The sequence below is a fragment of the Panthera onca genome, chromosome B2 (genome assembly GCF_046562875.1).
Source record: "Panthera onca isolate mPanOnc1 chromosome B2, mPanOnc1 haplotype 2, whole genome shotgun sequence".
Lineage (NCBI taxonomy): Eukaryota > Metazoa > Chordata > Mammalia > Carnivora > Felidae > Panthera > Panthera onca.
Genome location: NC_138343.1, coordinates 38,102,234 through 38,124,955, shown reverse-complemented (window position 1 = coordinate 38,124,955; position 22,722 = coordinate 38,102,234). Strand labels below are relative to the sequence as shown.

Sequence of the window (22,722 nt, the reverse complement as noted above, 5' to 3'; positions counted from 1 at the left end):
TTCTTTAGTAAGGGGACAAACGATGGTTGTTCTGAGGCATCAGTGGATGAGGGCAAGATTTGAGCTTGAACTACCTTGTTTCCCTTTAACTGCTCACCTTCTCTGCCAGTCGCCTTCAACCCCAGGCTACAAACTCCCTCCCAACACCAGTTCAAAAGAACTCTGCTTCTTCCAGTGTTGTTCCTTGAGATTTTCATTTCTTAAGGTTCTGGATTCTTTGTTTCTTCAGAGTTGATTTGGTGGAGGGAGCCAACAACTACTGCTAAATTTCCATGTTTTACTTTCCCACAGTAAAACTGTTTTGTTAACCTTGAAAATAAAAACGACCAAATTATTTTACCAGCAGAAATGGGTTTATTCAGGAATAAAAGAGAATTGCAGTCTGAGACAGACAAGCTGTGGCAAACCGGAGGCCAGTCTGGAGAACAAAAGGGAGAGGTAAGCTTTTTATGGAGAAAAGGGTAAGTCAGGAAGGCTGCTATAAAGGAAGAGTCCATTGGAGTAAACAGGGAGTTATGTATAATGGCTTCTCATTGGCTGAGCTGTTGCCAGAGGGATAAGGAAAGTGTGTCTTTCTCCAGCTGGGCCAAGGGCTAGTGCCAAGTCCCTTCTTCCAGTTGGGTCTGGAAGTGACTGAGTGGTAGAGAGAATTCCCCCTGCCAGAAACCTCCCACCTTCATGTGAGTGGGGTTGCCCATGATTAAAAATAAAAGTTGTTGTTTTGAAAAGTGTGAAAATTAAACTTTTGTTTTCTTGTTACGAGAATAATACATGTTTATTTCAAAGAAGCAGAAGGAATATCATTACTGCCCATTTGCAACAAGTGTCACCATTTTGGTTTGGTGACCTGTTTTTTTCTTTGTATCTAGTTTCTGACTACTATTTTCAACCTTGACTTAATATAACCTTAGTGTATTTCCCAACATCCGTATCATATTATTTTACAGTCATTTTTGGTTCCATAATACTCCACCATCCAGACAAAGCATAATTTAGCCAGTTTTCTGTTGTTGACTATCTGAATGATTTCCCTCTTTTCTTTATTATGTGTTGCTCTCTAATAAACATTCTTGTAGATAAAATATTATTCGTGTCCTTAATTATTTACTTAGGTTAAATTCTTTTTTTATTTTTTAAGTTTTATTTATTTTGAGAGAGAGAAAGAGAGCACACGCATGTGTGCCTGGGCAGAGGAGGGGCAGAGAGAGGGGGAGAGAGTATCCCAAGCAGGCTCAGCGCTGTCAGCATGGAGCCCAGTGCAGGGCTCAGTCTCACAAACCATGAGATTATGACCTGCGCTGAAACCAAGAGTTGGCTGCTTGTATGACTGAGGCACCCAGGCACCCCTCCATAGGTTAAATTCTTAAAAGGGAAAGTTCAGGTCACAGGCTTTATAAAGTTCCACATACTTCTCCCCAGATACAGAGCTCATCTCCAGAAAAGTTATATAATGATAGTCTTACATCATCAGCATGTATATTTCCACACATCCCTACCTAAGCTGGGTGTTAATTTTGTGATTTTCTGTTACCTTTTTCTCAATCCAGCTTCACTTGGGCAATTTACTTCTGCTTTCTGCACTCATGTAGAGCTGAGCAGAGTATTCACCAAGATTCATGCATTCAGGTAGTTTGAAATTTTACCTCTAGATAAGTGAATATAAAAATCACCCATAATCCTCCTGATCAAAGATAACTACATAGACATTTTTTACACAGTATCGGTTCTCTAGATTTAAATGTAAGAAGGTGGTTGGTTTTTTTTTTTGTTTTTTGTTTTGTTTTGTGTTTTTTATAAGTCCCATTCCTTTGTTATTTTGTATACAATTCTTGGAGAACTCTTTTACTCAATTCAGTCTTGCTCCTTTAGTCTTCCTAGGTGTCCATTCCATTTTGCCATCTAGTTTCTTTCTATAACTATACTTTTTTTTTTTTTTCAGGAGTTCTAATTAATTCTTTTTCTTGTTTTCAGGATGTAATATTTATGTCCCTGAAGATACTAACTCTGATATTTTTTTTTACATATAATTCACATATAATCTTGTTAGTTTCAGGTGTATAACACAATTCTACAAAATTTATATGTATTATAATATGAATACCACAATAAATCTGGTTAACATCCATCACTACACATAATTATAATTATTTTCCTTGTTATGAGAACCTTTGTGATCTGTCTTAGCAAGTTTCATATATACAATATGGTATTATTATTATTTTTTTAATGTTTATTTCTGAGAGACAGAGACAGAGCATGAGTGGGGTAAGGGCAGAGAGGGAGACACAGAATCTGAAGCAGGCTCCAGGCTCTGAGCTGTCAGCACAGAGCCTGATGTGGGGCTTGAACCCACCAACCGCGAGATCATGACCTGAGCCGAAGTCGGAGGCTTAACAAACTGAACCACCCAGGCGCCCCTACAATATGGTATTATTAACTATAGTGACCATGCTGTGCATGCCATCCCCATGACTTATTTATTTTATAATTGATGTGTGTACCTTTTGATCAGCATCTCCCATTTTGCTCACTCCCTATCCCTCACCTCTGGCAATGATCAGTCTGTTTTCTTCATCTGTAAATTTCGTTTTCTGTTGTTTTAGATTCCACACATAAGTGAGATCATATGGTATTTGTCTTTCTCTGTTTGACTTATTCCATGTAGCATAATGCCTTCAAGGTCTATCCATGTTGTTACAGATGGTAAGACTTGCTTTTTTATAGCTAAATAATATTCCATTGTATATATACACCACATTACTTTTTAACCATTCATCATCGGTGGACACTTCAGTTGTTTCCATGTCTTGGATTTTGTAAATAATGTTGCAATGAACAATGGAGATGCATCTGTCTTTTGAAGTTAGTGTTTTGGTGTGGGTTTTTTTTTTTTCCAGATAAATGCCCAGAAGTGGAATTGTTGAATCCTATGGTAGTCCTAATTTTATGAGGAAAGTGTACCATTTTCCATAGTGGCTACATATATTTACATCTCCACCAATATTGTACAAGGGTTCTCTTTTCTCTACATCCTCACCAACACTTGTTATTTTTGGTCATTTTGATCATAGGCATTCTAAAAGGTGTGGTGTGATATCTCACTGTGGTTTTGATTTGCATTTCCCTGATAATTAGTGATGTTGATATACCTGTTGGCCATCTTGTATATCTTTTTTGGAAATATATCTGTTCAGATCCTCTGCCCATTTTTTATTTAATTTTTTTAAAGTTTGAGAGAGAGAGAGAGAGAGTGGGGGAGGGGTAGAGACAGAGGGAGAGAGAATCCCAAGCAAGCTCCACACCGGCGAGGAGCCCAATGTGGGGCTTGAACTCCCAGACCACGAGATCATGACCTGAGGAGAAGTCTGACACTTAAGTGACTGAGCCACCCAGCTGCCCCCATCTGCCCATTTTTTAATTGGATTGTTGGGTTTTTGCTGTCGAGTTGTATAAGTTCTTTATATGATTTACAGATATCTTCTCCCATTCAGGATGTTGCCTTTTTATTTTGTTGATGGTTTACCTTTTAGTGCAGAAGGTTTGTTTGTTTGTTTGTTTGTTTGTTTGTTTGTTTGTTTGGTGCAGAAGCTTTTTAGTTTGATGTTTTCCTACTTGTTTAGTTTTGCCTTTGCTTTTGGTGTCAGCTCTAAAAAACCATCACCAGTATTTATGTCAAGAAGCTTACCACCTCTGTTTTCTTCTAGGTGTTTTATAGTTTTAGATCAAGTCTTTAACCCATTTTGAGTTAATTTTTGTGCATGGTGTAAGATAGTGATCCATTTTCATTCTTTTGCATGTGGCTGTCCAATTTTCCCAATACCATTTATTGAAAAGACTGCCCGTATATTCTTGGCTCCTTTGTCATAAATTAATTGGCCATGTGTGCTTGGGTTTACTTATGGGCTCTCTATTCAGTTCCATTGATCTATGTGTCTGTTTTTATCCAGTATCATAGTGTTTTGATTACCATAGCTTTGTAAGATAGTTTGAAATCAGGGAGTATGATGCCTTCAACTTTGCTCTTTTTTTCTCAAGATTGCTTTGTCTGTTTAGAGCCTTTTGTGGTTCTATACATATTTTAGGATTGTTCTATTTCTGTGAAAAATGCTATTGGAATTTTGATAGAGATTGCACTGAATCTATACATTGCTTTGGGTGGTATGAACATTTTAACAATCAGTTCTTCCAGTTAATGAACACTGTCTTTCCATTTATTTGTCTCTTATTCAATTTCTTTTATTACTGTCTTAGAGTTTTCAGTGTATAGGTCTTGTACCTCCTTGGTTAAATTAATTCCTAGGTATTTTATTCTTTTTGATACAATTATAAACGGGATTGTTTTCTTTATTTCTCTTTCTGATAATTTGTTATTACTATATAGAAATGCAACACATTTCTAATATATTGATTTTGTATCTTGTAACTATACTGAATTTGTTTATTCTAATGGTTTTTTAGTAGATTCTTTGTGGTTTTCTATATATAAAATATGTCATCTGCAAATAGTGACAGTTTTACTTTTTCCCTTCTAATCTGATGCCTTCTCTCTCTCTCCTCCCCCGTCCCCACTAAGTCTGGCTAAGACTTCTAATACCATGTTGAATAAAAGTGGCAGGAACAGATATCCTTGCCTTGTTCCTGTTCTTAGATGAAAAGCTTTTAGCTTTTCACCATTGACTAAGATGTGAGTTGTAGGCTTGTTGTATGGCTTCTATTATGTTAAGGAATGTTCCTTCTGTACCCACTTTTTTAAAAGAGTTTTTGTCATGAATGGATGTTGAATTTTGCCAGATGTTTTTCCTGCATCTGTTGAGATGGCCATATGATTTTTATCTTTCATTTTGTTTTTGTGGTCTATATCATATAGATTTTGTGAATGTTGAACCATCCTTGCATCCCTGGAATGAATTTCAGGTGATCATTGATGTATAATCCTTTTGATATATTGTCGAGTGTGGTTCGGTAATATTTTATTGAGGGCTTTTTGCATCTATGTTCATCTAACTTTGATTTTTTTTTTAAAGAATCATTCTCTGTTATCTCTGTCATTTTTCCTTCCTCTTTCATCCTTCTATTTGTGAAATTCATCTTTCTTTTGCAGCATTCTCCTTAAATGTGTGCTGACTCTTGGCTCGGTACTCATCCCGGTGCTCAAGGCTTCTGTTGACCTGGCTGTCAATGCTGTTTCTATTTATGCTGGTTGCCCCCACCCCCTTCAGCTAGCCTCAGTACTCTAACCTTGGGGTAAAAGCTGCAGCCTTCCCCCTGCACACAGGGATGAAAGGAGAAAGCTTATCCAGCTCATGCAAATACAGTTCCCTAGACCGGCCACCTCCTTGACATGCCCAGTGACCTTCCTGCTCCCTGTGTAGGTGAGTGCTGAGCTTGGGGTACCCAATCCCCCTCCTACTTTGTGCAGAACCTTCTATATATGCTTGGGGCTGTGGTTTCCTCAATCCATGTAATCTCATCTGCTTTCTGTCTTTCAGTATTTCTCCACTTCTCTGGACCATTAAAAGCATTCTTTCTTGCCTTCCAGTGTTATTGTGGACTCTTTTTCATCCTTCTATTATTTCTAGGGATTTTGGGTGGAATGGAAGAGGCAGTTTAACACATCATCCAAACACTTCTTTGTTTCTCTTATCGAGAGCATTAGGACCTGTAAGTTGGTTAACTCACGTAGTCTTTGAGTCAAGTACACAGGGATTTGAATCTCCACTGCTCTTACTAGCTGTGTGACTCTGAGCAATTTTCTTAAGGAAAGAGAGGCTTAGAGAGATTATCTGTTAAATGGGGATCATCCTTGTTGTGGGGCTTCAATGAGCTAAGGCATGCCAAGTCCTCAGCAGAGCCTCTAGTAGAGTGAACACTCAGTGTTTAATCTTTTGGTTATTTTTGTAAAGGTTTTAATTTTTGTTTCTTATTAAGCTAAGCCTAGTTAATAGAGGAGTGCAGCGAACCCCTTTTCCATCCATCTTATTTGGACCCAGAGTTTCTTCTTCCAGCCTTTTGCCCAGCCTCACCAGGAATGAGGGGGCTGATGCCCCCTCCCGTTCTCTCTGCAGCTCAGCTCCACCGGCTGGAAGGGCTGAGGACCATTGGCATCACCACCAATGGTATCAACCTTGCCCGGCTGCTGCCTCAACTTCAGAAAGCTGGGCTCAGTGCCATCAACATCAGCCTGGATACCCTGGTGCCAGCCAAGTTTGAGTTCATCGTCCGCAGGAAAGGTGAGCAGGTGTGGTTTGCAGTTGAGGGTAACCTTCCCAGGGCCCACATAGCTGAGGAACTGTGGCTGGTGCCAGGCAAGGGGCCTGGTTGCTCCTTTATTCTTCATCCCCCACCCTTACCAAATGTCCTCTGTCTCTGTAGCCGCACCCTTGGGAAATTTGGGGGATCAGGTGTTAGGATCTGTGGTGACCCGTCTCCCCCCTGCCCTGTCTTCAGTTTGCCTAGGACTAAGAAGGTTGCTAGTGTGAGGCCTTTCCATTTTTAAAACTAAGATAGTCCCTGGTAGACCGGGACAAGTTGGTTACCTTGTGATGAGCTCGAGGGAAAATGTGGGACAGCCCAGGGTAGAAGCAGCTGCCCTGGGACGCCAGAGTCAAGGCCAGCACTGCCAGGTGGGGGTCCTGCAGAAGTGCACCCATGCCCCTCCCCCGCCCCCCACCAGGCTTCATCAGGGAGGGCGGAGGAGGTAGAGCAGTCCTGTGCCCCAGGTCTCATTAGGCCGACACCCGATGTCTCTTGGGCCATGGGCTTCAGTTTGGGATGGGAGGTACCCAGCGTTGGATTCCGTTTGATTTGAGAGGGTGGCACATAACTGAGACTTCTCTGCACAATCAGAGACACAGCTGTCCTTCCCCTTCTCTGGAAACAGCTTCCAGCTCCCAGCCCCCACCCTCTCTTTCCCCTGCTGCACCTGACTCCCTGTTTACACCATCCATCTGCTGAGGAAGTGCTCGTGGAGTCCTTGCCCTCTGTAAAGAGCTTCTCAGGTGCTGTGGAGGGGACCGCGACACACAGGACATTGCTGTGCCTCACAGGCCACTAAGGGCCAAAATGTGTGATGCCACTAGACTACCTTTGCTTGTCTTGTGGAGTCGATTAAAGTGTTACCAGAGGAGGAGAGGAAATTCCTAGCAGGGAAGACCTGGAGAGCTCCATGGAGGAGGCCTTTACTCTGGGCCTTGAGGAATAGGGGGTGGGGGGGAGGAGTTGGATCAAGGGAGCTTACTCTGAAGGGGAACCTCAGTCGGGAACCTGCAAGAGCTCTGAGGTGGGAAAGTGGAAAGTGTATTTGTGGGTTTTCCCGACATCTATGTATCCCCTGCCGCCTGATCTCCTTTCCCAGGATGAGGATCGGAGACAGTAGATCCTGACATCAGATCTGCCTTCCCATTCATACTCCTGTGTCCACCACCTCCTTTTGGAGCTACAGTGCTTTACAGAAGAAACTTCTAGATTATCGTAATGGCATTTTGTATGAAAGTTGTACTTTCTTCCCTTTTCCCTCCCTCACTGGGCCATCCAGAAATGCTGCAGGGAAACCATGGAGGTCATCACCAGGCTACCCTCCCCCAGGGTGATAGCCCAGCTGTGAATCACATCATCACCTGGCTGGGCGGGGGTGGGGGAGGGGCCAGCATGCAGTAGGCGCTCAAATGTGTGGGGGCACGAGTGAGCTGGGCAGGGAGGAGAAGCCAGCCTGGGATCACAGGCTACACGCCCAGCAATCGCTCACCGGCCCTGGCACAGCGTCTGCGTGTGGTAGGTGCTCAGCAAGAATACACAGTGAATGAATGGACAGACTGTTGTCTGTCAAGGGAGACTGACACTGACAAGGGAGTCCGGAGACCTGCATTCTGCAGCCTGCAGTGTGAGGCCTGCGGCAGGGCACTGCCTCCTCTTAGGGCCTCAGTTTCCCCATCTAGACAATGAGAGGGGTCACCTAGATCAGGGTTGGCACACTACAGCTCACCAGCCAAATCCAGCCCCCTGCTTGTTTGTTTTATAGCCTGGGAGCCAAGAGTGGATTTTACAGATAATGTTTGTAATCAACTTAATGATAGGGAACATGAACTGTGAGCCCCCCCCCCCCCCCCCCCCCCCAGTTAAGCAAAATCTTATCCCAACAAAACGTCTTCTATTTCTCCATTATATTTGTCGAGCTGTGTTACAAAAAATTGTGCTCAGCTCTCGGACTGTATTAGTCAATACTGTCTTTACAGCTATACCTAAGAATATCCTCAATTTTATCTCTCGGCCTGCGGATCCTAAAACATTTACTATGTGGTCCCTGGCTCAGTGGTCCCTGAGGCTCCTTACAGCTCTGGTGCTTCCCCGTGGGTGTAAGGGGGGCAGGAGAGAGGGAGAAAGTTCCTGGATCCTCCTCTCCCTCCTTGCAGGCTTCCACAAGGTCATGGAGGGCATCCACAAGGCCATCGAGCTGGGCTACAGCCCTGTGAAGGTGAGGATGCGCTGCTGCTCTTGACCTCTGACATCTGCCCCTCTACCCTGGCTTGGCCTTCCACTGCCAGCATCTGGGCCCCTGGCAGCTCTCTGGCATGGCCAGTGCAGCTATCCTGTGTCCCCCATCACTTCCTTGCCCACTGCATCCAGCCTGTCCCTGACTCCCTACAAGGGAGGGGAGAAAGCCAGTGACCCCCTTGAAATTCCCAACTTGAGGCCTGGGGTGGGGAGACAAGGAATGGGCCCCCCAGTGGAGAGCCTGGGCAGATGCCAGACCCCCAAAGGTCATCCCTGAGACGGAATGCAGGGGAAACAGCCCTGTGGTCCCCTTGTCCCTGGCCAGGTGAACTGTGTGGTGATGCGAGGCCTAAATGAGGATGAGCTCCTGGACTTTGTGGCCTTGACCGAGGGCCTCCCCCTGGACGTGCGCTTCATAGAGTACATGCCCTTCGATGGTCAGTGACCTGTGGTGGGGAGGGAGGAGGAGGTTGGGCCTGGGGGGCAGAGCTGGACCAGCCCCATGCTGAGAGATGGGGGAGGGGCATACTGATGACCCTGGCAAGGGTTGAGTGGGATGGCCAAGATCTGGTCGGCCATGTGGGTGCTGCTGATCCCGGGTCCTGCTCTGTGTGTAGGAATTTCTCCAGGGATGATGGGGTGGGGCCTGGGCAGGCGCCAGGGCTAGGGCTATGATGGAGGCATCGGAGACATCACAGAGTCAAGGGTGGGTTTGATTTGACCCACCTGTTTTAGGCAGGGCCTCCTGACCTCCCACCCAAGAGGCAGAACTAATTCCCGGGTGATGTGGAAGGAAGGACCTGAAGACCCCAGGTCCCCACAACCCTGTGACTCCATGGCTTCCAACCCCAATACAGGCAACAAGTGGAACTTCAAGAAGATGGTCAGCTACAAGGAGATGCTGGACACCCTCCGGCAGCAGTGGCCAGAGCTGGAGAAGCTGCCCGAGGAGGAATCCAGCACAGCCAAGGTTGGGGGCAGGAGGGTGGGGCAGGGTAGGGAGGGAGAGCTAGCCCTCAGGTCAGAATGCAGCAGTGGGGGTGGTACCGCGTAGCAGAAGGCATTACCTCCTAGCCTCCTCCCTCCTCATGGACAAAGCAGGCTGGGCATGGGGCAGCCACAGTACCTTGTCTCAGGCCGCATGCCAGTAATGTGGTGGAGAGGGGCTCTGGCCATGCTGCCCACAGGCCTCTAAATCCATAGCAGTGTGCTCTCAGGCAGGCCCGGTGCAAGCAGAGAGCTCATGGGTCGTCCGTCCTGTCAGAGTCTTCTGCCCGCTGGGGGCCTTGGGTACTCCTTTCCTGGGGCACCTCCGGAGAGGGCTGTGGAGTGGGGGCTCTGGTGCCAGGGAGTGAGACCCGGCCCTCCGCGGCCCATCCATCCCTGTCTCCTCCTCTGCCCTTCTTTCCCTCCTCACCCCAGGCCTTTAAAGTCCCTGGTTTCCGAGGCCAGGTCAGCTTCATCACGTCCATGTCTGAGCATTTCTGTGGAACCTGCAACCGGCTGCGAATCACAGCAGACGGGAACCTCAAGGTAAGTGTCCCCCTCCCCCACGAGAGCCCCTTGCCACTTCTGTGTGGTGAATATCGCTTCCCACTGGTGCCCCCATTTGGAGAGGAGACTAGCAGGGCACGAGGGGTGGTTGGGGAAATAGTGTAAGATATGGCGGGGGGGCTCCTGGAGGCAGAAGGTGAAAGTGAACTCATGACCTTCCTTCCTAGGGTCCCCAAAGTAGCTTTGGGTTGATTGGGAGCCACTTTCCAGGACTCTGTGTTACCGGGGTGGACGGGGGAGAGGTGAAGAGGCACTGGGCCCCGGCCCCCCACCCTGATTGGCCCCTTTCTGGGGCTATCATCTGTTACTCATATCCAGTCAGTACATCTGTGCCTTCAGCCCTGGGGAATGTCAGAGAGGCATAGACATACCCATTCTCTTTAGAGGTAAAGTCTCAGAGCAAACAAAGAGCTGATGTGTGGCAATGTGTAATTCTTTGTCAGACGAGCAGCCACACAGGCTGTAGGGTGGTGGACCTTGAGGAGGCACCTTATGGACGCTGGTGAGCCTCGAAGGATGAAGTGAGGGTGAGGGAGAACACTTGTCTGGGGTTCATGCTAACATGGCAGGGGCAGATTCATGCCAGGAAGAGAGACACTGCACGGTAGAGGGCTCGAATGCCCGGGGACAGAGGTGCAGTGTGTGTTCTGTTGACAGTGGGGTGCTGTGCAGCTTCTGGACAAGGGGGGACATGACTCCCATTCATGTTTGAGGAAGAATAACCCGCTGGTTGAAGTTGGAAATAGGGAGACTAGTCAGATGGCCGCTTCACTCTGGGTGTAGGTAAGAGTGTGAGGTGAGCACAGGAAGGGAGAATGAAGGAACTTGGTAACACACGCGGAGGGCCGAGAGGAGGGCGTCCAGGGGCCAGGTCGGCTGTGGGACCTGGTTAGCACTGGGGAGGAGGGCGAGAGCGGTTTAGGTGCACTGAGTTTGACATCCTAAAGGGACCATCCAGTGCTTGTTCAAAAGTTAGGGTTTTTCTTTTTCTGGGCTGGAGACGTGGAATGGCCATCAAGTATGGGCCTGCATCTGTAGAGTCAGGGCCCCTGCCGGAGATGGGAGGTGCGGTTCTGAAGAGAATGTAATGGAGAGGCTATTCCTGGTTCAGGGTGAGGGGGGCTTGGCAGAGATGTCAGCAAACAGCTGCTCCCACCCCGGGGAGGAAGCCGTGTCATGGGGGCCCAGGCAGAGCTGCGGCCTGGTGGAGGGGAGCAGTCACTGCCCGACATGGCAGAGCCGGGAAGAAGTGCCCAGTCTTTCCAGTGTTCCACGGGCCAACCCAGGTGGAAGCCAGCTAGAGGGCAGCCCAGAAGGTGGAGTCCGTGGGGGCCTCATGGTTGCAGAGAGTGGAACCTGCGGCCTGGTGGAGGGACTGAGGGGTGGGAAATGAGAACAGCCTGGTGAATGGGTGCACCTTACACTTAGAATTTGTTTGTATCTTCTCCAGTGCCCTCTGAGGCTTCTTGGACATTCCTCAGTGTCCATGGTGCCACCATCTACAGAGCCAGCACGCAGTAGGCGCTTGATATGGTTTTGTGGGAGGGTGGTAGGCGTCTCACTTTCTGGGACTGCCTCATCCATCCCAAGCCCCCAGAGCACCCAGCCTCCCTCAGGAGCTGGGGAGTATCGAGTCTGAATGGGCTCAGGATGCCACCTCCTCCAGACCTGTGCTATTCAGCCGTCAGTCAGGATCACAACCTGGAGTGGGCACAGGGGCAGGCAGGTAGTGTCTGTGACTATGGGGACCAGGAAGGGACAGGTGTGAAATGGGATGTGCATGCCACGTCCAGGGCAACTGGCAGGACTCTTCTCTAGCTGATTGGCATCCATTCTCAAGGCAACGAAGAGGCTATTGTATGGAACATCTCAGGAGAAGGTATGGGTCACATTGGGTCACATTTTCGTGTGCCATCTCTGGTTACTGTTTAGTTTTTTATAGTACACTCTACAAGCTGAAGGTAACATGGCCGTCAATCAGGTACAGGCCTTGGGGTATCTGACTTCCTGCCCTTCCAGCCTCTCTGACTTCACCATCCAGCACCTTCTGTCCTTCATTGCAGGAAGTCCTGCCTGGAGTATGACCCAGCCACAGGAGGCCTGGGTGCTGACGCTCGGCCCATGGGGGACTCTAGGGATGGGGGCTGAGGCCCCAGGACCAGGGAGGCATGTTCTCTTACCCCCATGGTGACTGCCCACAGGTCTGCCTCTTCGGGAACTCGGAGGTGTCTCTACGGGATCACCTGCGGGCGGGGGCCTCCGAGGAAGAGTTGCTGCAAATCATCGGGGCCGCTGTGGGCAGGAAGAAGCGGCAGCATGCAGGTGAGGGGTGGGCACGGAGAAGGCCAGGCTGGCTGCTGAGTGGGCCAGGACGGGGGCTGAGAGGACAGAGCAGAGCTTGGCAGGGAGCCGGCGGGACTCTGTGCTGTCCTGGCCTCCACTCCCTCCTGTGGCACCTGTAGACTGGGGGTGTGGTGATGGTTCCTCTCCCTCGGGGGCACTGGCACAGCAGAGCCTGTACAGCAGAGGAGACCCTGAATTCTCTTGGGCCGTCTTATTGGATAGGGGGGAAGAGGGGTGTCACTGTACCTCTCTGGAGGGCGGGGTCTGGCATCCACAGACTACTCTGGCTCTGTCATGGGTGACCTTGCAGCGTGCGCGGGGGCTGTTTGTCAGGGTGTGCCTAGGTGAGTGCATGACCCCGGGGTGTCCTACCACTGTGTCCACTTTCGGTTTCAGTGAACTCTCCTTTCCCCGCCCTTCCCCTCCCCCTTTCCTGCTCTCCTCTCCCTCCCCATCTTTCCCTTACCCCAGGCATGTTCAGTATTGCCCAGATGAAGAACCGGCCCATGATCCTCATCGGTGGGTGACCCATCAGTACGTAACCGCTCACCCTTGTCACTGGGGGATCCTGTGGGGTGGGGCCCCTCCCATACAGAAGGCACCCCCAGGTCCTGCATTTCATCCTGATGTTCTCATCCTTGTTTTTCTCCTGTTCAACCTCCATCTTTTCTCACCCCTCAAGCTTTACTGGGTCTTCTCTTCCTCGTCCATTGCTCCCACTCACTCTACATGCCACAGAGATCATCATTGTCTCACCAGAAATTGGGGCAGGGGTCCTCTAGACTTATGATCACTAAGTTATTTGTCCCCCGAAAATGGAGCTCCTGGCTAAGACAGAGACCTTGTCCTTGGCTCTAGAATCCCCCAGCTAGATACCATCACAGGCACCTGGGAAGATCTTGAGGCAGCAAGCTAAGAATGCTATTGATCTTTTCAGGGAGGGGGCAACCAGGATCTCAACTGCCTAATTCCTTAACTCCTGGAAACTTGTGTGCACAGGACAGTTCCAGTTTTTATAAAGTCATATGTGTTCTCTGGCTGGTCTGTGAGGAGCTTTAGAGAGGCTGCTACCCCTCTGGCATGTGCCCAGCCGAGATCAGGGGAGGCCTTGCCCCCTTGGCCACAGCCAGACCTGGGCTTCTGAATCGTACTGCTAGGCAAGAGGAAGCAGTGAGAAGAACTAGGGGAAGGGATTCTTTTCTCTAGAGATTGGAGCCAAATGAGTGCAGGGGCCAGGGGAAGGCAGGCTGGAGGGCCCAGAGACAGCCCAAGGACGGCCTCCCCTACCAGCCACTCAAAGAAGGGAGGGCAGCTTGCCAAAGTGCTCCACTGGGAAGAGAACTTGACCATCTCTCTTCTTTCCTCACTGCCAGCATCATAGTTGTACATTTGGGCTTTGACCCATGGTGACCACCTTGATGGCAAGGAGTGGGGGATGCCTTGGTGGACTCCCTAGGGCATTGGCAAGGTGGGGGCCCAGAACATGAAGGGAAGCTGGAAGTTGGGAGGCCCATTTGCTTCATAAAGTGTATTATTCCTCTCAAGGACATGGAGAAATAAGCTGGTCTGATTTCTACAAAACCAAGAGTTGCCTAGAATAGGGCCTCTGACTTTCATGCACACGAACCACTTGGGGATCTTGTCATTTCAGATTTGGATTTGGGAGGTCGGGGCTGGAGTTCTTCCCTGCACCACGCTTTAAGTCACAAGAGCCTGCAAGGCTCCCAGGGCCCTTGGCACCACTTGGATTACCCTGTCACTTTGTGGGTACTTCCGGTGTCCTTGAGGGGGCTTAAAGACATGGTTTAAATAGATAAAATATTTCCCTTGGTATCTTGCCTGTGTAAACTCTATAATTACTATCAATTCTTCATAGAGAATGGAAAGATGAGAGTAACTGTGGTTGGTAATTCAGGCTGAAACCTTGCTGTAGTTTTTAGAAAATGCAGGGACATGGGGAGGTCATGTGACCAGGCTGTAGTCTTCAGATCTTAGGTGTTTCTTTTTTTTTTTTTTTTTTTTTTTTTTAGAGAGAGTATGAATGGGGGAGAGGGGCAGAAGGAGAGAGAGAGAGAGAGAGAGAGAGAGAGAGAATATATATGTTAATCAGGCTCTACGCTTAGTGCAGAGCCTGACGTGGGGCTCAATCCCACAACCCTGGGATCATGACCTGAGCCAAAATGAAGAGTCAGATGCTTAACCAACTGAGCCACCCAGGCACCCCATGACTTTGTGTTTCAGAAGAGAACTTGAGCGATGAGGAAGTGTTGGTGTGGAAGGGAGCCCAGGAATGCCCACACCACCACCGTGGGCCTGTAGAATTTGGGGAGGGCTGCACCCTGCATGCTGCCTGCTGAGAGGGGCTGCAGACCTATATTCCAGGACCCTCTGTGTACCTCCCACTTTCCCTTTTCTCACTGTGCTCTTTGCTCTTCATCCCTCTCTCCCAGTGTGGAAGTAAGAACTCAAGGTGGGTCAGGGCAGGGTTTGGGAGAAGAGGTGGGAAAAGAAAATTTCCCTTCTGGACTTAGTCTCTCTTCTCTTTCCTTCTTGCTTTCCAGAGTTACTTTTGATGCTCCAAGATTCCCCACCAGCCATTCCAAGCATTTCCTCCCAGGACCCCTTTCGTGTTCAGGGTATAGGACACAGAGTGAGTTTCTCCAACCAGATGGCAACTTTGTGGAAAGGATGCCGGGGCCCCCGGACCTCTCTCCTTGCCCAGCGGTGGCTGGGGTCCAGCCCCCCTCAGAGACACTGCAGTTCCCGCCTAGACTCAGATACCAACCCCAAGTGCCTTAGTGCAGTGTCCTGGGCTCCTGCCACCCCCTCAGGACCCCCGCCAACCTCGGACCAACTAACCCATGTGGACGCAGAAGGACGGGCAGCTATGGTAGATGTGGGCGGGAAGCCGGACACGGAGCGGCTGGCTGTGGCCTCGGCTGTGGTCCTTCTGGGGCCCGTGGCTTTCAAGCTTGTCCAGAAGAACCAGCTAAAGAAGGGAGATGCCCTGGTGGTGGCCCAGCTGGCCGGAGTCCAGGCCGCCAAGCAGACCAGCCAGCTGATTCCTCTGTGCCACCACGTGGCCCTGAGCCACATTGAGGTACAACTGGAGCTGGACAGCACACGCCATGCCGTGGGGATCCAGGCGTCTTGCCGGGCTCGGGGCCCCACTGGGGTGGAGATGGAAGCCTTGACCGCGGCTGCTGTGGCCGCCCTCACGCTGTACGACATGTGTAAGGCTGTCAGCAGAGACATTGTATTGGGAGAAATCAAGCTTATTAGCAAGACTGGGGGGCAGCGGGGGGACTTCCATCGGACTTAGAGAGCTCTTGCCCCTCCCCCCCAGGCCCAGCCAGGTCCAGATGGGGTGCAGTTCCGGGCAAATCCTGCAACCCTGTCGCTGTTGACCTTCACCAGTAGGAACTCGAGGTCAGCCTACCCCCTCTACTGCTACATGATCGGTAGTGACCTGCAAGGTTTTCTACGTTCAGAGAGGAAACCAGCAGGCCCGTCAGCCTTCCTGGACACTACAGTCGTGGGAGGGGGTCACCACGAGCAGTGCCAACGAACAGAAAAATCACGTCATCTGAAATAGTCCCCAGATAACACATCTAGGTTCAGACAGTCCCATCCGTGACTTCCGATTCTCATTTTGGGTTTTCTCTTCTTCTCCTTCCTTGGGGAGAGAATAAGGGCTCACGAAGTAGAGGGAACCCGCTTTGAGGAGGGGAAAAGTGCAGTTTGCATTAAGAATGTTCCACAGCTCCTCCAAAGCAGCTCTGCCTTCCAGAGTTTGTGGAGCCCCACCCTTTCTTGCCTGTCACCCCTCTGAAAGGGCCAGTTAGCACCTTCTTTTACCCCAGTCTTTGTCCCATCAAACTTGCAGGGTTTGGGCTTAACAATTGCACTTGACCTGCCAGCTCCCTTTCCTGGGCCCCTTCCCCCAGAACAGGACCCACACAGGCAGCAGCCCTGAGGAATCCTGACCGAGCACACATCCCACACCTGGCCCTGCACACCGCTGTTCCACCCACCACCCACACCCCTTTATTCTGGAACATATCAGGGAAAGAAGAGAGTTGAAGATTGCCTTCACCCTCACAGTGCACAAAATAAAGCCACGATGCCAACTTTGGAGGTGCGAGAATGAGTATCTGTGCAGAGGGCACCCAGCTGTTAGGAATCCATGCCCACCCCTCAGCCCTGTCCCAAAGCCCACCCCGGGCATCAGGGAAGAGGAGTAGGAGGGATGCTAGAAAAGCCAAAGGGGCACGTTCTCTGTATAGCCTCTGTCTTCCCTGTGAGAGAAGGTAGGAGTGGAGTGGGCGGCATGAACTGCGCCCCCTGCGGCGAGTGCCAGGTGGGGTGGGGGTGGTCCAAAGCACATCGCTGGCTTTGCCAGCTATTTGAGATCAAGGGGGTACACTTCGTGGTTCCTGGTATGCACATTCCCAAACACTGTTGGCTGGGTTCGCCTATGCAGATAGGCATCTTTGGGTCTGTCCTCAGTGCCCCCCACCCCACCTGCCTCCCCTCTACCCTACACTCAGGTGTGCTGGCGAATGACAACCAGCTCTTGGGAAGAGAAAAAGCCAAAGACCATGGCTGATCTCAAGCTACCGTACAATGTGAACTGACTTGCCAAACTTTTGAAAATAGAACAGTTGGTGCTCTCAGAGCTGATTCGCACCGGTTCCAACACCCCACTGGCTACTACTGCTCTCCCGCACACCTCAAGTCCCCGCACCGGAAGAAGGCCCAAGTGTCAAGGCAGCCTGGATGGGGATGGTATGGATTTAATATTTTTTAGTATTACAATATATTCTTATAAAAATGGTGCAGGTAAAAAGGATGCTGATTTTGTACATTAGCCTCGCTCGTCGTCTGAGACGGCTTGGTGAAAGCAGCCGTGGCTTGGAGGCATCCCTGGTAGAGGCTGGAGGAACAGTCATGGTGCCGCAGTTGGTAAAAATGGGATGGGGGTGGGGAGAGCCTGGACCAGACCCTTCCCATCCACCTGGAGAATTTTTTCCTCCTGCTGCCCTAAGCACACCTGACCTCCCTCACCGGGGAGGAAGAGCCGGTGGTACTGCTGAGAAGGGGACAGGTTGCATTCGGTTAACTGAATTTTATATTGGACACAAAATTAGACAGCTGGAGAAATGTACCTGAAGGTGGCAGGAGGGGTGAGAAGGACACTGGGGAAAGACCAAGGAACAAATAGGCGTAAACGTTGAGCATATCAAGGACCAACTCAACCGTCTCCATGGGGCACCAGCCCCTTCTTGCTGAGTCAACTATGATGGTCTGTGGTCCAAGGCACTGTTGGAGATCTGGCTACTCTACTGGCCAGAGCTAGAAAATAATAAATAGAGAAGGAAAATTCTTTTGGGGTGAGAAGCCTGAGCCCTAGAACAAGGTATGTGTCCTCTGTAAACAGTTAAACCAAAGTGTGCTTTTCTGTGGCTCCAATGTCTTGAACCGCTCCTGTATTCCTTGTCTTTCCTGGTGTGTATCCAGTCTTCCATGGTGAGTGGGAATGCCACAATGTGGACATGCTGTTGGATAGAAGTGGAGCCCTCCCTTGTTCCCTGCTCCTGCAGGGTAGGTTGATCTCAGCCCAGTTTGGGAGAGGACCTTCAGTGATTGTGCCCACAACCTTCCCATCATGCCAAGGCCAGCTGCTTGTGGCGGGGGGCTGCCAGGTATACAGATGGGTTTAGCAAAGCCCTCTGCAGCTGCTCTTCCTGGAAGCCTTCATCTTGCCTTCACCTGGACTCCAGGATGGCCTCTTCCGGTCTGTCCTGGCCAGGCTTGCATTTGCTCAGATCCCTTCCCCTCAAACCAACACACATGCTGGGCTCACCAACCCTATGTTTCTTCCCCCTGCCGACAGCTACTCTGGCCCTGCCCCAGGAATCTGATGTAGGGAAAAGCTAAGATAAGCAGCTGAAGAGTGGGCCTAGCCCACCAGGCAATAACCCTGAGCTGGAGGAGTAGGTTGGAAGGTGAGAACAAAGGCAAGGGCAGGAAGATAGAAAGGCAAGGAGCTCGTTGATGGAGGGTCTCAGAGGCTCTCAACTCTAGGAGGAAGAAATGTATGGAAAATAAAAGCCTTGATGGAGCTGATCTCTCCTCCCTTCTTTTAGAAGTCAGAAGTTTTGTTTCGACACAGCAATTGCCCCCCACCTCCAGCTCAAGATGGACAGAATGGAAGGTGGAAGTGGATGGGAGGACCAGTATGGACCTCTGAAGTCAGGTTGAAGAACTAAATTGAGAGGTTGGTCCCATCCAGCATCTCTGGTACCCAGCCTTCCAAACTTGGCTCGTTCAGGCAGCACACCCCCAGAGAAGTTGGCCTTTCTCCTCCATATCCCATCTCCCTAGCTTCCTCTGCCTGCTCTGGCTCCCAGTCTGAATGCTTCGGAGCTCACAGGTAAATGCAGAGGGCAGCTCTGACCCTGCGGACCTTCTCAGAAACAGACACCCCAGGGCCAGCCTTAGCCAGCTATACATGGTTTGGAGTGGTCTTTCACAGGTCAGAGGAGTGGGGTGGGGGTGGGGGGGGGTCACCATGGCTTCTGCCCTGAGGCAGACATTAGACAGAGTTTGGGATCTGATGAACAATTAAGTGGTAGACCAGGGAGCACTAGAGTGGAGCTTGGTGTTCAAGTGCTGCCCTCTAGTGAGAGGCTATCAGAATTCCCAGCCAACACCATGTGTGGTCCCACTTCACTTCAAGACAATGGTTGGGTTGTGCAGAGGAGGTGTGAGGAGAGTTTTGTTCCAGGGTCCCTATGCCCAAGGCATGAGGCGTGGTGATGGGCGGGATCTTTCTTGAACCCCTTCCCTTACCAGATTCATCAAGTGTCTGATAGCCATAGTCATGGGAACCCAAAGGTTCTGAGATTCAGGATTAGTAGATAGGATGGAGGTTGCAGTAGGAAGGAAGGGAGAGAGACTTAAGACATGCAAGAGAGGGGCCAAAGGACTTGTGATGTAGGCAACAGGCACTGCTACTCTCTGTCCTGAGGACTTGGTCCCTGCATCACACTCCCCACACTTTTTCTGAAACATACCTAGGTAGATTACGTAATGCCTCTTCCTTTTCCATCCAAGAGGAAAGTTTTCCCCCAGATCAAGATTCCATGAAGCCTCCCCTTGGGGAATGGGGGCCTGCATTCTCTCACTCTGGCTCTCAGGGCACCCCCCCCGTCCATTAACTCCCTACCTCACATGACATCTGGACAAGGCCCATGGATCTGTCCAGTCTAGATCTAGAACACTTGTGTGGCAACACGTGGGTGCCCTTGCTGGGGGACAGGGGGGCAAGGCTCCTTCAGCCCAGCCTGCCAGGGATGTCCAGGTCCACCTCAGAGGGACCCTGGGGGCCGGGATGCAGAAAGAATAATGGAACAGGAGAGGAGCCCCTTCAGGTAAGTGCGGGGACACCTGGTCCTGCCACACGCACCGCCCCCACCCCAGGACCCAGCCCAGGGCTCATTCAAACCGAGCACCAAATTGTTTAAGGATCACGGCCGCATGCCCTCAGCCCCTTGGTCCGTCCCTGTCTCCCGGCTCCTGCGGTGGCCAGTCCCCCAGATCAATAATTTAGCCTGCTGATCGCCCGTTCCCGGGTGACTTCCAGGGCCTGGCTCCCCGACCGTTTGCGGCTGCGCTTGAGCTTGCATAAGTCCTTGTCAAAAACTTCCCCCGAGCGCAGGGCGGACACCAGGTCGTCAAACTCGCCTCCTTCCTCCAGCGTGCTGCCCGCGTGGACCTTCCGTTGCCTCTGCCACCGCTCCCGCTCCCTCTGCTCCTTCAGCTGGAGGATGAGGAAGAGCGAGGGGCCGTCAAACAGGTGGCTGTGCGCCTCACCGGCCCCCTCCCGCCACCTCCCTCCCTCCCTCTGCCCTCCCCAGCAGCACCCCACTCAGCCCAACCCTCTCACCATGGCTTCCATGCGTGCGCGGCGCTCCTCCTCCTCTTTCCTCCTCCGCATGGTCTCCAGGTCCTGCCGGGCCTCCGAGAAGGCCTGCAGGAAGGTGTCAAAGATTCCAAAGAATTCGTCTGGCTGCATCTTGCTGTCCTGCTCCCCAAAGTGCATCAGAGCCTTGGAGAACTGTCAGGGGGAAAAGGGGTGGTGAGAGTCTCTCCCAAGCACGGTGGGCTCAGCCCACGTGGTAAGCTGGGTTCCCGCCAGAGCGGAGCCCAGCCCAAGGCTGGGGACGTTTTGACACAGAGGAGCAGGGCTACAGAGTGGGGAGACACCCTCTATCATCAGGGCAGGGACAAGGCCGAAGGAAAAGCCTGAGGCTGACACCATGGGGTGGTGGGGGATCCAGGCTGGCTGACACCTGCCCAGAGCCACCACTGGGTCTCTTATGGTGTAGGTATGAGATCAGGAGCTGCAGATCTTGGGAAGTACCTAAGGTCACAAATTGCCTGGTCAGAACTCAAAAGGACCTCAGAGATCATAGAGTTACTGGGCTAATTTAACCCCTTTGTGTCCCAGTTTCCTCATGTATAAAATGGGGACAATAGACCCCATAATGTTGTGAGGGGGAGGCGAGTTAATAGGTATAAAGCATTAACTGTAATTATATGTATCAGGCACTAATTCTGACATTTATTGACAGCTACCATCTCTAATTCAAACCAGAGTATGCTCCATGGGCCAGCATGGGCATCTCAGGCCCATCCCAGACCTCCTGAGTGAGGGCCCACTATTAACAGGACCCTTCATAGATAGGGTCCATGTGGATGTTAGTGTGAGAAGCCAGGAAGAGGCATAGCAACTATGATCAAAGCTGAGCTCTGGAGTTACGATTCTAACCCAGCTCTGTGCATTACCGCTGGGAAACCTTGGACAAGTTCCTTAACCTCTCTGGATGTCAGTGTACATGTTTGTCTGATGGGCTAATGACCTTTCCACAAGCCCATTCGGTAGGTCATGAGACAAATCATGTAAAACAAGATGGTATCCATACCTGCTGAATGGATCACCTTTGCAACAAAGATGCTATTGCTTTTCTTATAGGAGTGAGGAAATTATTTTTCCTGAAAACTCTTGACTCTGGGTTTGTCCCTTCTGTGCCATGGGTGGTAGGAATGGGTAAGAAGTGGGGGTGGGGTGGGAGTCAGACTGGGACTTGGGGGCACACTTACCTTGTCCCTGGCCTCATTGAGCTGGTCTTCCAGCTCTGAGAAACTAAAGCTGGAGACCGTGATGAAGTCACTCATGACTGGGACAAACTTGTCATTTGGTTCCCGTGCCTGACGCTTCTGATATTCTAGCTCCTGAAGAGGGAGAGTGAAGTGCTGGTTAGATAAGTGCCAGCATAAAAGTCAAGGATTCTGGGGGTCACCACATCTCCCATCCTTCTTCCAATCACGGGACCACTGGGTCCTGCCTTTGGAAGAGGGAACACCCCGAGTCTCACAATTCTAAGGGTGGCAAAGGTTGTGAGAGTTCTCCCTCACGCACTACTGCCATCTTTGTTTCTCTAGATCCTTGCTACCCAATGTGGTCTGGAACTAGTAGCACCATCACCTGAGAAATTTGAAGAAATGCAGACTCTCAGGCTCTACCCTAGACCTATGGAATCAGAATCTGAATTTTAACAAGACTCTCAGATGATGCATGTGCAGATTCAAGTATGAGATGTGTTTCTAAATCTCCTAGCTGATGTGAATGCTGCTGGTTATGGGCCACGCTTTGAGTAGCACTATCAAGGGCTATGAATTGGAAATCGCCCCCTGTCCCCACCATAGCAGCAATGAAAAGTTCTTTCTCATTCTCTAAGCTCATTCTCCCCTTATCTGCCTACTACCCCTTCCCCCAGTAAAGATAGGGTCTCCAGTTCCCAAATGTGGAAGACACAGGACTGGGGACATTGCCATATGGGGCCAGCCTAGCCTAGGGCCAGAGATGATATCATCTGAGAAGTCATCAGAGCATGAATGGTGATGATTAGACACCTGAGTCTCCAGAAAAGAATGCAGGCCCTGCGTCCTCTACTGGCCCAGGGAGAAGAGACAGAAGGCAGGAACTTCTGGGGACAGCTGTGCCTGGTGTCACACTATGTGCTACTGTCCCTAATTGGCTTCCCAGGGATACAGATACTCTTTCACATCCACTTGAATCAGACTTAAGCAAGTGCCCACTTATGGTTCTTTCTACTCCACTGCCCAACAGACATGCTGGGCGTGATATGGCTAGTCTGATGTCCCTCTTTGAGAGTCTAAATTTAAGTCATCCAGTCATCCAGTCATCCTTTCCTGAGGGCTAGCTCTTTTGCTGCCTATTACTTGATCAAATGATGGGCCCCCCAG

At 50.3% G+C, this 22,722-nt stretch overlaps 2 protein-coding genes across 10 annotated transcripts in view; one reads left to right on the top strand and one right to left on the bottom strand.

Moving 5' to 3' along the window:
• Window positions 1–16,522, top strand: part of MOCS1 (molybdenum cofactor synthesis 1) — a 37,162-nt gene extending 20,640 nt beyond the window's left edge. For 2 of the 4 annotated variants that reach the window (XM_060615418.3, XM_078446881.2), the window contains exons 4-11: window positions 6,066–6,230; window positions 8,409–8,470; window positions 8,816–8,927; window positions 9,348–9,460; window positions 9,913–10,023; window positions 12,246–12,366; window positions 12,859–12,906; window positions 14,949–16,522. In XM_060615418.3, coding sequence (XP_060471401.3) covers window positions 6,066–6,230; window positions 8,409–8,470; window positions 8,816–8,927; window positions 9,348–9,460; window positions 9,913–10,023; window positions 12,246–12,366; window positions 12,859–12,906; window positions 14,949–15,709 — 1,493 coding nt within the window. In that variant the 3' untranslated portion in view covers window positions 15,710–16,522. Of the gene's footprint in view, window positions 1–6,065; window positions 6,231–8,408; window positions 8,471–8,815; window positions 8,928–9,347; window positions 9,461–9,912; window positions 10,024–12,245; window positions 12,367–12,858; window positions 12,922–14,948 lie in introns of all 4 variants that reach the window. The other 2 variants (XM_060615421.3, XM_060615419.3) reach the window with 2 other exon arrangements.
• A 645-nt stretch (window positions 16,523–17,167) lies between these two features.
• Window positions 17,168–22,722, bottom strand: part of DAAM2 (dishevelled associated activator of morphogenesis 2) — a 118,236-nt gene continuing 112,681 nt past the window's right edge. For all 6 annotated transcript variants that reach the window (XM_060615412.3, XM_060615411.3, XM_060615417.3 and 3 more), the window contains 3 exons: window positions 21,556–21,687; window positions 20,339–20,509; window positions 17,168–20,212 (listed from right to left, as the gene is read on the bottom strand). In XM_060615412.3, coding sequence (XP_060471395.1) covers window positions 19,991–20,212; window positions 20,339–20,509; window positions 21,556–21,687 — 525 coding nt within the window. In that variant the 3' untranslated portion in view covers window positions 17,168–19,990. The remainder of the gene's footprint in view (window positions 20,213–20,338; window positions 20,510–21,555; window positions 21,688–22,722) is intronic.